The following is a 12,122-nucleotide window of genomic DNA, read 5'->3' on the forward strand; positions in this document are numbered from 1 at the left end:
GTCCCAGCCTCAGCAAGGGAATTGTTCCAGTCAGTGCCTCATGGTGTGGTGACATGTGAGGGTCAGGGTTGAGGCTCCTGGACTTGGCAATGCAGACCATGTAGCCTGGCTAGGGAGTGCAGGTGCCGCCTGCAAATTGGACAACAAGGCTGTTGATCTTGGGCTGTGACTGCTCTGGAACCTAGCAAAAGCTGCCAGGTGCCAAGTGGATTATTGGACGCCCTGAGCCAAGAACAGCTGGCTGTCCTCCCTGGGAAAGGCTGGTGCTGGTCCCGGTCCCAGCACCTGTGCAGTTGTGCCTGTTTCCACCCTTAAGGAAGGCCAGGCTTCCCTGGTGGGGGCAGTGATGAGCAGATGAGATGCCTTCCGTAGATCTAGTTCTCGCGATAGGGCAAGTTCCCTCTGATGACCTATGCTGTGAGTCTCCAGACCCACCTATCCTGAGCTCCCGTGGCCTGCGGTAGCTTGGAGTGGGTCACAGGGAGCCATTGTGGCTTGGAGGCCAGCTGGGGACTTTGGGCCAAAGGCCAAGTTGGAGTCCCAAGGAGGTACATCCCTGGGCACCTGGCCAGCTCGCAGGCACTACCCCTGAGCCACTGGGCTCCCCTCTAGCTGCTGTTGGATGAAGCCACTGGTAGGCGGGTGATAACCTACAAATCATAGATCCAAGCATCTGCCTACCATCACCCAGTCAGGCCTCGGCAGCCACCCCAGACAAGAGAGTGTCACCACCATGTGCCTGCAGATCCCTAGGCCTGGACTGGGGTCCCGAACACCAAGGCTGGAGAAACCAGCCACATGGGGCTGGGGACCAAGCTGCATGTGTGCGCTGGTCTTCACCACCATGTTGTCTTTGAGCAGCTGTTCTGCCTTTCTAGGGTTAGAAGCAAGTTCTGGCTTTAGAGAGGTGGGCAGGGAGGGTCCACCATACCTGAGGCATTGTGGTCTGTGCCAGGCCCGGGGGAGCTAGAGGAGGGCCAAGGGTGTTGCTATCTCTGCTGGCAGATAGCAGCTGGCATCTGCCTGGAGAAGGTCAGTGGGAGGGCCTTCATGCAGAGCTTGGGTTAGATTGTTCAGTGTGAGGCACAAGGCAGGACTAGGAGCGAGGTGGCTTTCTTTTGTGGACGAGTGTGGCTTGTCCCAACCCGGAGCTGGCCAAGACATGTCAGGGATTGAAGCAGGAGGGTGTTCCCATGCTAGAGTAGGTAGAAGAGGCAAAGGCAGGACTTAGCGACTGTGACCTAGGGCTGTTTTCTCAACAGTGAAGCTGAGGTGTCAGATCTAAGTGCTTTGATGGTGCTTTCCAGGCTCCTGCTTTGTGCCAAGTTAACTTGGACCTTATGGCTGCCTGGATCTCCACTCTCCCACCCACCCCACCTATGGTTTGAGGAAGGTGGGTGGGCTGGCCCAATTCCTGTAAGAACCACAGGTGGAGGACCTGATCTACCAGCTCTGCTGTGGTGCGGGCCAGTTCCAGGCATCCCCCTTGTGAACAGCTTGCAGGCTGAGTTGTGTGGGGAAGGTCTCCTGGGGATCCAGTCCAAGGTCCAAAGCATTTGTCCATGCAGGCAGGTTAAGCCATATACACGGACAGTTGGGAGCCCAGGCTGTCTTTGTAAGGTTACTGCTGTCCACTGTTTCTGTAAGATTACTGCTGTCCTTTTTTTTTTTTTTTTTTTTTTTTTAAGATTTTATTTATTTGTCAGAGAGAACACGTGTGCACGACGGGGAGTGGCAGGGAGAGGGAGAAGCAGGCTTCCTGCTGAGCAGGGAGCCCAATTTGGGGCTCGATCTCAGAACCCTGGGATCACCACCAGAGTCAAAGACAGACACTTAACTGACTGAGCCACCCAGGTGTCCTGTTGATGTCTTTTGTATTTAACCCAGATGGAGCCATCTGGAGGACTTTTAAAAAGTACTCAGGCCCAGACCTTACCTGTGACCAACTACATCAGGATCTGCACTTCTCAGAGATGCCTGATGATTCTGACACACAGGGGCATCAGACACCAGGACTGAGCTCATGGCTCCACAGAGCCCTGCTGTACACTGAGCTAGGGGCCTGATGTGCTTGGGGCTCAGGCAGTGTGGGTCTCCCCCAGGTTAGGGAGGCACCTGGCTGGGGCCAGGCCAGTGGCATCGACACGAGTTCTGCTGACATGCTTCTTGTCTCCCCTCCTAGGTCACCTCCGTGAAGCCCCCTCCCCGCTTATGATACATTCCCCCCAGATGCCACCGTTCCAGAGCCTAACCCACCAGTCGCCACCCCAGCAAAACGTTCAGCCTAAGAAGCAGGTAAAGGGCAGGGCTGGGCCACAGCCCCAAGGGCCAGGTGCGGGCCAGTGCCAGAGGCACCCACCTGCCTCAATGGCCACTGTGCCTGTGCCCTCCCAGGAGCTGCGTGCAGCCTCTGTGGTCCAGCCCCAGCCCCTGGTCGTGGTAAAGGAGGAGAAGATCCACTCACCCATCATTCGCAGCGAGCCTTTCAGCCCCTCACTGCGGCCAGAGCCCCCTAAACACCCAGAGAGCATCAAGGCACCTGTTCACCTGCCCCAACGTGAGTGACCTCTGCCCCCAACCTGCACTGGATGGAAGCCTTCTGTGGTCTGGTTGACTGCCCTGCTGGGCCTGGGGGCTGGGGGTGAAGGGCCCCGGCCCTGCCTACAAGCTCTTTGTGTTCCAGGGCCTGAGATGAAGCCTGTGGATGTCGGGCGGCCTGTGATCCGGCCCCCTGAGCAGAATGCGCCCCCACCAGGGACCTCTGACAAGGACAAACAGAAACAGGAGCCGAAGACGCCAGTTGCACCCAAAAAGGTAGGAACAGTGAGTCCACAAGTGTTCCCATTACCAGGGAGGCATCTTGAGGGAGGGCGATGTGCCCCCAGGCTTTGGGCCTCTCGGGAGGAGTCCAGGTGCGGCAGGACCCCTCACCCACCCTGTGGTTTCTCTGGCAGGACTTGAAAATCAAGAACATGGGTTCTTGGGCTAGCTTGGTGCAGAAGCATCCCACCACCCCATCCTCTACCGCCAAGTCCTCGAGTGACAGCTTCGAGCAGTTCCGCCGTGCTGCCAGGGAGAAGGAGGAGCGCGAGAAGGCCTTGAAGGCGCAGGCTGAGCATGCAGAGAAGGAGAAGGAGCGGCTTCGGCAGGAGCGCATGAGGTGGGCTGGGGTCGCAGGCAGCCTAGGGCCTCTGGGGCTGGCGCTGCCCCTGTGCTGACCAGCAGCTCTGCTCTGCTCAGGAGCCGAGAGGATGAGGATGCGCTGGAGCAGGCCCGGCGAGCCCATGAGGAGGCCCGCCGGCGCCAGGAGCAGCAGCAGCAGCAACGGCAGGAGCAGCAGCAGCAGCAGCAGCAGCAGGCCGCCGCCGTGGCCGCCGCCGCAGCCCCCCAGGCCCAGAGCTCCCAGCCCCAGTCCATGCTGGACCAACAAAGGGAGTTGGCCCGAAAGCGGGAGCAGGAGCGAAGGCGCCGGGAAGCTGTGAGTAGGGGACCTCTGGGTAGGAGTCCACCCTTGGAGGGGCTTGGAAAGGGGACCGGGAATGTTGGGGTGAAGGCAATTACTCTCTGACGTGGGGTGAGCAGGGAGCTCACGGGGTGGGTGCTCAAGACAGAGCTCCTGCTTGCTCACTCAGTGCTGGCTGGCCTCGGGGTCTCACGGGTGGCTCAGGCTCAGGCCCAGTGTCAGAGGTTTCTGGGTGTGAGCCCTGAGGGCCTAGTCACTACTGGAGGTTGGGGGAGGGTGGGTTGGAAGCTGAAGTAAGGGTAGGGCACCTAGTCTCACTCCCTCCCTCCTCTCCCCTCCAGATGGCAGCTACCATTGACATGAATTTCCAGAGTGATCTATTGTCAATATTTGAAGAAAATCTTTTCTGAGAGCACCTAGGTGACTTCTGACTTTGATTTTCTGGCAAAACGTTGACTCTCCATAGTGTTAGGGGCGGCAGTGGAGGCAGTAGCAGTGGCAAGGGGGTGTCTCCGGGCCTGGCCCTCCTGCATGCTGTGCCCGGGGCAGGGCCTGACGGGCAGCTGAGGATCGCAGAGCCTGTCTGCCTTACAGCCAGCCGGACGTCCTGCCACCCACCACCCCCTCACAGGACGTCAGCTCAGAGCACGCCTCTCCATGAGCAAGTGCCGGCCAGACCCCAGCCGCGCGTCCCTGCGTGCGGGGCAGAGGTCCTGCTCTCTGCCAAATGTCTACACAGTATACACAGGACATTGTTGCTGCCGCCGCCGTGACTGGTTTTCTGTCCCCAAGAACGTGACTTCGTGACGTCCTGCCCACCAGGAGTCCTTCCCCCACACCCCAGCCACCACCGCCCGCTCCCGGGAGGCCAGGGCAGGCCCGAGTGAGCTGGAGGCGGGCGAGGGCGCCGGCCCACCCCTTTGCTGGCACTGACTTTGCCTTGAACAGACCCCATCCCTCCCCTCCCCCCACAAGCCTTTAATCGAGAGCCGCTCTCTGTAAGTGTTCGCTTGTGCAAAAGGGAATAGTGCCGTGGAGGTGTGTGTGTGTCCATGGCAATTTGGAGCGAGGTGACTGTCACACGCGCGTGTGTGGGCCGGCCTCGTCCAGTGAGTGAGGCCACCAACCAAAGTCAGTTCCTTCACACCTGTGTTTCTGGTTTTGTTTTGTTTTTTTTTTGTTTTTGTTTTTGTTTTTGTTTTCTATATATATATTTTTTGTTGGATTCTATTTTATTTTTAATTCTCTCTTCTCCTCCAGACACAATGGCACTGCTTATCTCTGAAATGGTGTGATCGTCTCCTCATTGAGCGGCGGCCGCCACCGCGCTGTGGGTAGTGTGTGACCGTGGCTGTCCTGTGTAGTGAACATAGTTGGCATATCTTTGTTTGAAGTTTGTTGGTGACTCCACCAAACTGGTGTAAAAAACTCAAAAAAAAAAAAAACCCACAAAAAACAAAACAAAACACACAAAACACAAAAAAAACTGCCTATATTTTACTCAGTTTCAAACTTTATTAGTCTTTTTAATTATAAAGCCATGTTTTCTTTTCCCTCCCCTCCCCCCCCCCCCATTTGTTTTTAATGTCAAATCTGTTTGTTTTTTTTACCAGGAAAGTAAGGGCCAGGGGACAAGGCAGGCACCGGGGGCTGGGGGACCACAGACCCCTGAGGTAGAGACCCCATCCAGCCTGACTAGCCAGCTGCCCCTTCCCCCACCTTTTTTTTTTTTTTTAATTTTATAATTGGAGCCCTTGGTGAGGTTACGTGTGCCATGAGAACCCACTCTACACCACGACGCTGGTGCCTCAGTGTTGGCCAAACTCTGGAGTCACTGACTGGTTTGACTTTCATACGGTGAATATGCATTTGGTCTGTACTGATCATGGAATAAACACATCTCTCTTTTTTAATGCTGGCGTCTTCCTGACATTTCTTTGTGAACCACCTGTTGCCTAGGCTAGGCCCAGGGGCCCCCGAGATCTCCAGCCACCTTTGTACAAGAACTACCATAGGGCCAACTAGCCCATCTCCTGTGACCAAGCTGAAGCTGTGACAGGGAGCCCAGGTACCCATTCTTCCTGTGGACCCTGGCCTTCTAGGTGGATAACATGCTGCAGCAGAACCTGGCCAAACTCCAGACAGTATTCTTCCCCCTTGCCCTCCTGCATCCTGGTCCCCCAATCACCAGAAGACTTGGGCCGCTTCTCCCACCTCACCTGCCTCTACCTTAACTACTTTCATTTAAGCTCAGGGTTAACCAGGTGTTCTTAGATAAGTGTACACTGCCCGCCCCCCCAACCAGGATCCTTTCCTCCCACGCATGTAGACACGCACGCACACATTCCCACCCAAGAGAGACCGCCATGTGGCTGCTGGTGTGCTCACCAGCATGCCACAAGGCAAGGGCAGCCCTTAAGAGTGGCCCCTAGGATGTAAGATGAAAGTCTGTCATTTATGTGTGCAGAAACACAAACTGAAACATTTCTAGCACTGTTTATTAACCTCTACTACCCCCCTTTGTTTATCAACCAGAAAAGCCCTTGTATCTTGTGTTTGGGATCTGCAACACCTGGCAAGGGTGTGGTTCAGGCATCCAGCCAGAGGCCCCCAGTTGCCTCCCTGCCCCCCCCCCGCCCCCCCGCCTCCCAGCAGGCACTTCCTTGTGTGCCCCTGTGCTGGTTCAAGTGGGACTTAGATTTTGGTTCTTTGGGGTTTCTTCGTCTCTTCCCGCCCCCTCATTTCTGTTCTGCGTTTTGTTGGTTAACTTCCCCAGGCCAGGTCCAACTGTTTAGCTGGAGAAATGGTTTTGTCTGCACCTTCCTCCTAAAGATTTAACTCTGCCATGGCCCTCTCCACACCTTCCTGATGGGTGTTTCTCTAACTGGGTTGTAATTTAGAACTTGGGTCTACTATTTAATTTCTCTGGCCATTTCCCACTCCCTCCCACAGTACAAGAAATCTTAGTCCTATACAAGAGTAAGAGGTGTGTACAAGCCCCCACTGTACTGTATGCACGGATCGCTTGGCCAATAATTATGTCAGTGAATCTGAGACTTGTATTAAAACACTTTAGACATTTGTAGAAGGGAATTCGTAGACTTTTCACTTATATACTAAAGGTTTTTTTTTTTTTTGTGCAGTTCTCATTGCAAAAATAAACATTTGTACTGAATATAAAATTACATCCTGTGACTACCGCTGTCTTTTTGTTTGAGGGTAGAACTGGGGGTAGGGGGGGTGGTATCAGTTTTGTGTAGCAGAGCAAGAAGGACGATCCCCCAGACACTCACCAGCCGTCCAGCCAGATTAGAAGACTTGGGAGTGATTCCGGGATTATCCAGTGGTTGGAAAATTGATTTGATGGAAAGTGTAAAAGAAACCAAAGCTATGATACAGGTTAATCGTGCAAGAAAAGAAAGGTACTAAGTACAGGGAGAATAAACCTTTGTACAATACTGGCTGTGTAATCATAGCCGTCTACCTGAGGCTGAGATACATTGTTTACTGAGGTGGAACCACATAAACCACCATTCCCCTTTATGTAGGAACCCACAGACTTAATTATGGTCCCAGGACAGTGTAATGTTTAGCAGCCAGAACAATACAAAGGTAAGGTTAGAAGTGGGAGGTGACGGAAACAATGAGTAGAGTGCTGAAAATTAAAACCAATAGGAAAACTAAAAACGGGTAAGGCCTGTCCGGTGGTGATGACGGAGTCGATGCAATGCTTAATGCCCCAAATTGGTCATCAAGAAATAGCCACACAAGCGGATTGCGAGCTACCTGGATAATCACCGGAAGAAAGCTATAAGCATTCCGATGGCTTCCTCTTGGCTGAAGTAGAGGTGGAGCCTGACACTGTTGCTTTTTCTGTAAGTCCTGTTCAGCAAGCTGTGTGGCTTTAGGCAAATGACTTAAGCCGGGAATTTCAGGTTCGTGGTCTGTAATACAGAGATGTGATAATAGTACCTAAACTTAATAGGGGTGTTATACGGGTTAAACCATGAGTGACCCTGAAATGTTCAGGATCTTGGGGGAAGATTGCAAAAGAGGAGGAGGAAGCTGGCCCTATCGGGCCTCTCGCCCGACCTTGCCCCACTTCCTCTTTCAGACAGCCCTACTGGCTCAACCGGCCTGGTCCTCCGGCTCCCGGGCCGGGCCTGCCTTCTAGAAGTCAGTCTCCCGGTCTTCATTGGTCCTGCATGTCAATAACCACCGCCCTCCAATCACAGCCGCGTAGGGGCGGGCCGACGACGGACCCGCCGGACTAACTGGAGGCCGGTGCGGGGTCGAGGCCACTGGACCCGCCGTTGGAATCAGGCCTGGGTGAGGGTGCTGTTAGTTCTCTCGCAGCCAGGCCAAGGATAGGGTCGCACGCCCCAGGAGGGGGAGCTCTCGGAGGGCGGCGGAAGGAGCCCCCCAGGCCTCCTCGGCTTGCGGCGACCGCCCGCGCCCAATCCCAGCCAAGGAACTACCTGCCTCCTCCTTCCGCTTCCGGGCCCACCGGCCCCGCCATATTAGGTTCCGGCCCCGCCCCCCGTCTCATTGGCCCGGACCCAGGCCCACCTCCAGCTTATTGGTCCAGCCCTTGCACCCAAACCCTCCCCGCCCAGCCTAGGGCCCTCTCCCGGCTAGCTCCAGGCCCCTCCTCGTCTGGGCTCCACCCTCTCCCCGCCCACCCTTTAAGCCACGCCCCGGTCGTGCACTGCTTCTGGGCCAAATTGGGTCCAAGTTTCGGGCTCGTAGGCCGCACCTACCCTGCATTGCTCCGCCCCTTCGCTCCAGGCTCCGCCCATTTCACCCAGGTACTCCGCCGTACCCTGCTCGTTAGTCCCCATGTCTATCTCCCCCTACACTTCAGATCCCCACCCACCGGCGCCGGGAGTCCTACTAGACCCCGCCCCCTTCTTAAGCCCCGCCCAAGCCTGCCTAGGCCCCGCCCGCAATTCGCATCCCATCTTGCCAAGGCCCCTCCCCAGCCACCGAAGCCCGGTCCTCACAGGCTCCATCCCCTCACCCCATCCTGTTCCCTGTCGCCGTCGCACCCAGGTGTTTACCTGGCCCTTAGGTGAGTCGTGTGCTGTGGCGGTTTCGGTCTAAGCCTCCCGCCCCAGACCAAAGGCGGTGGGCTCCCCAGCCCGGGTCCCGCCTCGGTGCGGCTGCTCGCGCCCCCTGCCCACACCCTCAAAGGCAGCGCCGAAGTGGTCCCGGGTCGTGGCGACATGCCCGAGCTGGTGGTGACAGCGCTACTGGCGCCGTCGCGCCTCAGTCTGAAGCTGCTGCGCGCCTTCATGTGGAGCCTCGTGTTCTCCGCGGCGCTGGTGGCCGCCGCCGTCTATGGCTGCATTGCGTTCACACACGTGCTGTGCCGGCCCCGACGTGGCTGCTGCGGGCGTCCCCGGAGCGCCCCACCCGCCTGTGTGAGCGACCCCACGCTGGGCGAACACTGCTTCCTGACCCTCAAGGTGAGCGCTCGCGCTCCCCCGGGGCGGGTGGGGCGGGGGTTGTATGTGAGGCCTTCGGAGCTTGGCGGGGGGGGGGGGGGGGCGGGGTCAAGCGGCCCCGGAAGTCGGGCCCTGTGGGGCTAGGGGGCGGGGTGAGCAGACAGCAAATGGTTGAATCCAAATCTGGGGCTGGGGTGTTCAAGCCTATCGAGGAAGGGTTTCCCCGTCTCATACTGTGCTGTCCCCCAGAGCTCGGGCCTGCGCCTGCACTATGTCTCCGCTGGACGTGGCAATGGGCCCCTCATGCTGTTTCTGCACGGCTTCCCAGAGAACTGGTAGGTCCGAAGCCCAGGCTCCTGAGGCGCACAAGCCCGGAGGTGGGGCTGGAGATAGAGCTCGCACCACCAGGGCATCCAGAAGGTGGGCTCGCGGGCTGGGTAGACTGAGGGCACAGAACATCCAGATGGGGTGCTTGAGGTCAGAGATCTGTCTACAGGAGGAGATCCTGAAGAGATGGGACAAAGAGGTCTTGGGTCCAGTGTGCAACTGACCTTGCCTTCTGCATGGGGTTCCCCCATCTTTGTTTTTGGGAAGCCCAGGGCAGGAAGGCAGGGGAGGTGAAGGCCCCTGCTGGGCATAGGGTGGAGGTGGAGATGCAGCCTGGGGACCCTGACAGCCTCCCTCCCCACCCGCCTGACAGGTTCTCCTGGCGCTACCAGCTTTGGGAATTCCAGAGCCGCTTCCACGTGGTGGCTGTGGACCTACGGGGATACGGCCCCTCAGATGCCCCTCGGGATGTAGACTGCTACACGATGGACCTTCTGATGACGGACATCCAGGATATCATCCTGGGCCTGGGTGGGGATACCCCCCTCCCAAGCCTGGTCTCCCTCCCCCTGCCTCACCTCTCCTTGGCATCTCGCTGACACCAGTTCCTCTGGCCCCCCAGGTTATTCTAGGTGTATCCTGGTGGCCCATGACTGGGGTGCGCTCATCGCTTGGAATTTCTCCATCTACTACCCATCCCTGGTCGAGCGGATGGTAATTGTCAGTGCTGCCCCCATGTCTGTGTACCAAGGTGTGTTGGGGAGTCCAGGGTGCTGGGATGTGCCTGTGTCTGTGTCTATGCTTCCCCAGGGTCTGGGGACACACATGCCACTCCCCACCTGCAGTCAGTGACAGCACAAGTAGGAGTGACTCAGTGTCTGGAGCGTCTGCAGGTAACCATTGCCCTGACAGGGAGCTCACATACAGTAACCTACACAAGCCTCCTGAGCAGATGAAAGTGTTAACATCTTCGTGGTCCAGTTGAGGGAAACTAAGGCAAGAGAGGTTAAATGCCTTTCTTCTGACAAGGAAAGTATAGATAACAAAGCAACTACCATAGCATGAGATGCCTGTCACCTCACCTGATTCTATTTCCCAGTATTGCAGTTGAAGTGACATAGTGGCATGGCCTCTCATCTTTTTTCTTTCTCTCTCTTTCTCCTTTTCCCTGCCTCTTCCCGTCCCTTTTTATTGACTTTTCCCATCTCTCTCTGTCTTTAGACTGTCAGCTCCCAGGGGCCGGGGAGTTTTGTCTGTTCCTTTTACTGCTGTGTTTTAAACAGGTCCTAGGTGCTCAGTAAATATTGAAATGCATCCAGGCCTGGGCGGGCGAAGCACACCAATGGCTCTGGGGGCTCCTGGGAGCTGCGGAGGGAGGGGCCCCCGTTTTGTGGTCACAGTGACACCTGGGCAGGGAGGAAAGCTGGTACCCAGGCCAGGAGGAGCGTCGAGCATCCTCAGAGCCTCAGGCAATCAGTGATGACATTCCTGAGTGTTGGCACATCTGTGTGCCTGACCTGGGTACCTGTAGGAGCGCAGGGGTGTGGGGCCACCCTGGGCCCAGGCCTAGGCCTCACATCTGCCTTTCCCCTGCCCGCAGACTACTCTATACACCACATCGGCCAGTTCTTCCGTTCCAACTACATTTTCCTGTTCCAGCTTCCCTGGCTGCCTGAGAAATTACTGTCCATGTCTGACTTCCAGGTGCAGTGGGGCAAAGGCCGGTGGTAGGTGGAGGGTAGGGGGTTGGGTCTGGACAGGCGGGGCACTGAAACCACAGTCCTGTTGTGTACCCAGATCCTGAAGACCACCCTCACACACCGCAAGAGGGGCATCCCACACTTAACCCCCAACGAGCTTGAGGCCTTCCTTTATGACTTCTCACAGCCCGGTGGTCTCACTGGGCCCCTCAACTATTACCGAAACCTCTTCAGGTGAGAACAGACCCAGGGCGGAAAGCTCAGGAAAGTTGTGGGGGCAGGGAGTTGGGTGGTCATTCTTCTGTCTGTCCCTGTCTTGGCCACAGGAACTTCCCCCTGGAGCCCCAGGAGCTTGCCACCCCCACTCTGCTGCTGTGGGGAGAGGAGGACACCTACTTCGAGCAGGGGCTGGTGGGAGCCATCAGCAGTCGCTTTGTGCCCGGCCGGCTGGAGGCCCACATCCTGCCAGGCGTGGGGCACTGGATCCCACAGAGCAACCCTGGGGAGATGCATGAGTACATGTGGGCCTTCTTGCAAGACCTGCTGGACTAGTGGCCCTCGCTCACTGGCCTGTGTGCACCTAGGAGACCCCACAGTGCATGTACATGGGTGGACTCCTGGATTGTGCACGGGCGTGGAACTCGAGGCTGCACCCACGGGTGTCTGCGGAGGCCCTCAGGCACACGAGCCCATGGGCTCGCACACAGGTGTGCATGTATGCGCAGGTGAACAAGCGCCTCGATCCTGGAGAACCAGGGGCAGCTCTCCTCGTGGAGCTAGATGTGGAGTGTCCTACCTCCCCTCCCCCAGGGCCTCACTGTTCTCCCCAGCGTCAGCCATCGGAGCAGCACCAGACACAGACTCTAACCTTCCTGTCCCTGGCTTTCCTCTGCAGTCTGAGTCTTCAGCTAAATGCTGCTGTGTCCGATAGGGTGCTGGCAGGCACATCTGGCTGCTTCAGTTCACATGCAAAGTAACCAAAAGAAAATCAATTAAAAATTCAGTTCCCTAGTCACGCTGGCCATACTTCAAGGGCTCAGTTGCCACAGCAGTATAAGGGATTCCGCTGGACAGTGCCGAGGGGCGTGCTCCTAGAACAGGGGTATCCACACCGGGCTCCTGACCAGCTTCCCCGAGGGAGAACCCTCATGTGCCAGCAGCTGGGTGTCTAGACTCTGGTCTAGC

At 57.0% G+C, this 12,122-nt stretch overlaps 2 protein-coding genes across 11 annotated transcripts in view; both read left to right on the forward strand.

The window, feature by feature from the left end:
- The window catches only part of BRD4 (bromodomain containing 4), a 93,563-nt gene extending 88,187 nt beyond the window's left edge, over positions 1-5,376 (forward strand). For 5 of the 6 annotated variants that reach the window (XM_047699429.1, XM_047699438.1, XM_047699448.1 and 2 more), the window contains 5 exons: positions 2,183-2,557; positions 2,684-2,814; positions 2,955-3,160; positions 3,241-3,478; positions 3,805-5,376. In XM_047699429.1, the coding sequence (XP_047555385.1) occupies positions 2,183-2,557; positions 2,684-2,814; positions 2,955-3,160; positions 3,241-3,478; positions 3,805-3,873 (1,019 nt within the window). In that variant the 3' untranslated portion in view covers positions 3,874-5,376. The remainder of the gene's footprint in view (positions 1-2,182; positions 2,558-2,683; positions 2,815-2,954; positions 3,161-3,240; positions 3,479-3,804) is intronic. The other variant, XM_047699420.1, reaches the window with a different exon arrangement.
- A 2,329-nt stretch (positions 5,377-7,705) lies between these two features.
- EPHX3 (epoxide hydrolase 3) lies at positions 7,706-11,869 on the forward strand. 5 transcript variants are annotated; one of them, XM_047699521.1, is made up of 8 exons: positions 7,706-7,798; positions 8,434-8,931; positions 9,160-9,245; positions 9,611-9,768; positions 9,860-9,988; positions 10,838-10,941; positions 11,035-11,171; positions 11,264-11,869. In XM_047699521.1, exons 2-8 carry the CDS (start codon positions 8,689-8,691, stop codon positions 11,487-11,489), a joined length of 1,083 nt encoding a protein of 360 aa, XP_047555477.1. In that variant the 5' UTR covers positions 7,706-7,798; positions 8,434-8,688; the 3' UTR covers positions 11,490-11,869. The 5 variants fall into 5 exon arrangements, with proteins under 5 accessions (XP_047555477.1, XP_047555467.1, XP_047555501.1 ...); XM_047699511.1 differs by lacking the exon at positions 7,706-7,798 and having other exon boundaries at positions 7,812-8,534; positions 8,736-8,931; XM_047699545.1 differs by lacking the exon at positions 7,706-7,798 and having other exon boundaries at positions 7,812-8,534; positions 8,736-8,931; positions 9,860-9,951; positions 10,897-10,941.
- Positions 11,870-12,122: the final 253 nt, after the last annotated feature.

The sequence above is a fragment of the Lutra lutra genome, chromosome 1 (genome assembly GCF_902655055.1).
Source record: "Lutra lutra chromosome 1, mLutLut1.2, whole genome shotgun sequence".
NCBI lineage: Eukaryota > Metazoa > Chordata > Mammalia > Carnivora > Mustelidae > Lutra > Lutra lutra.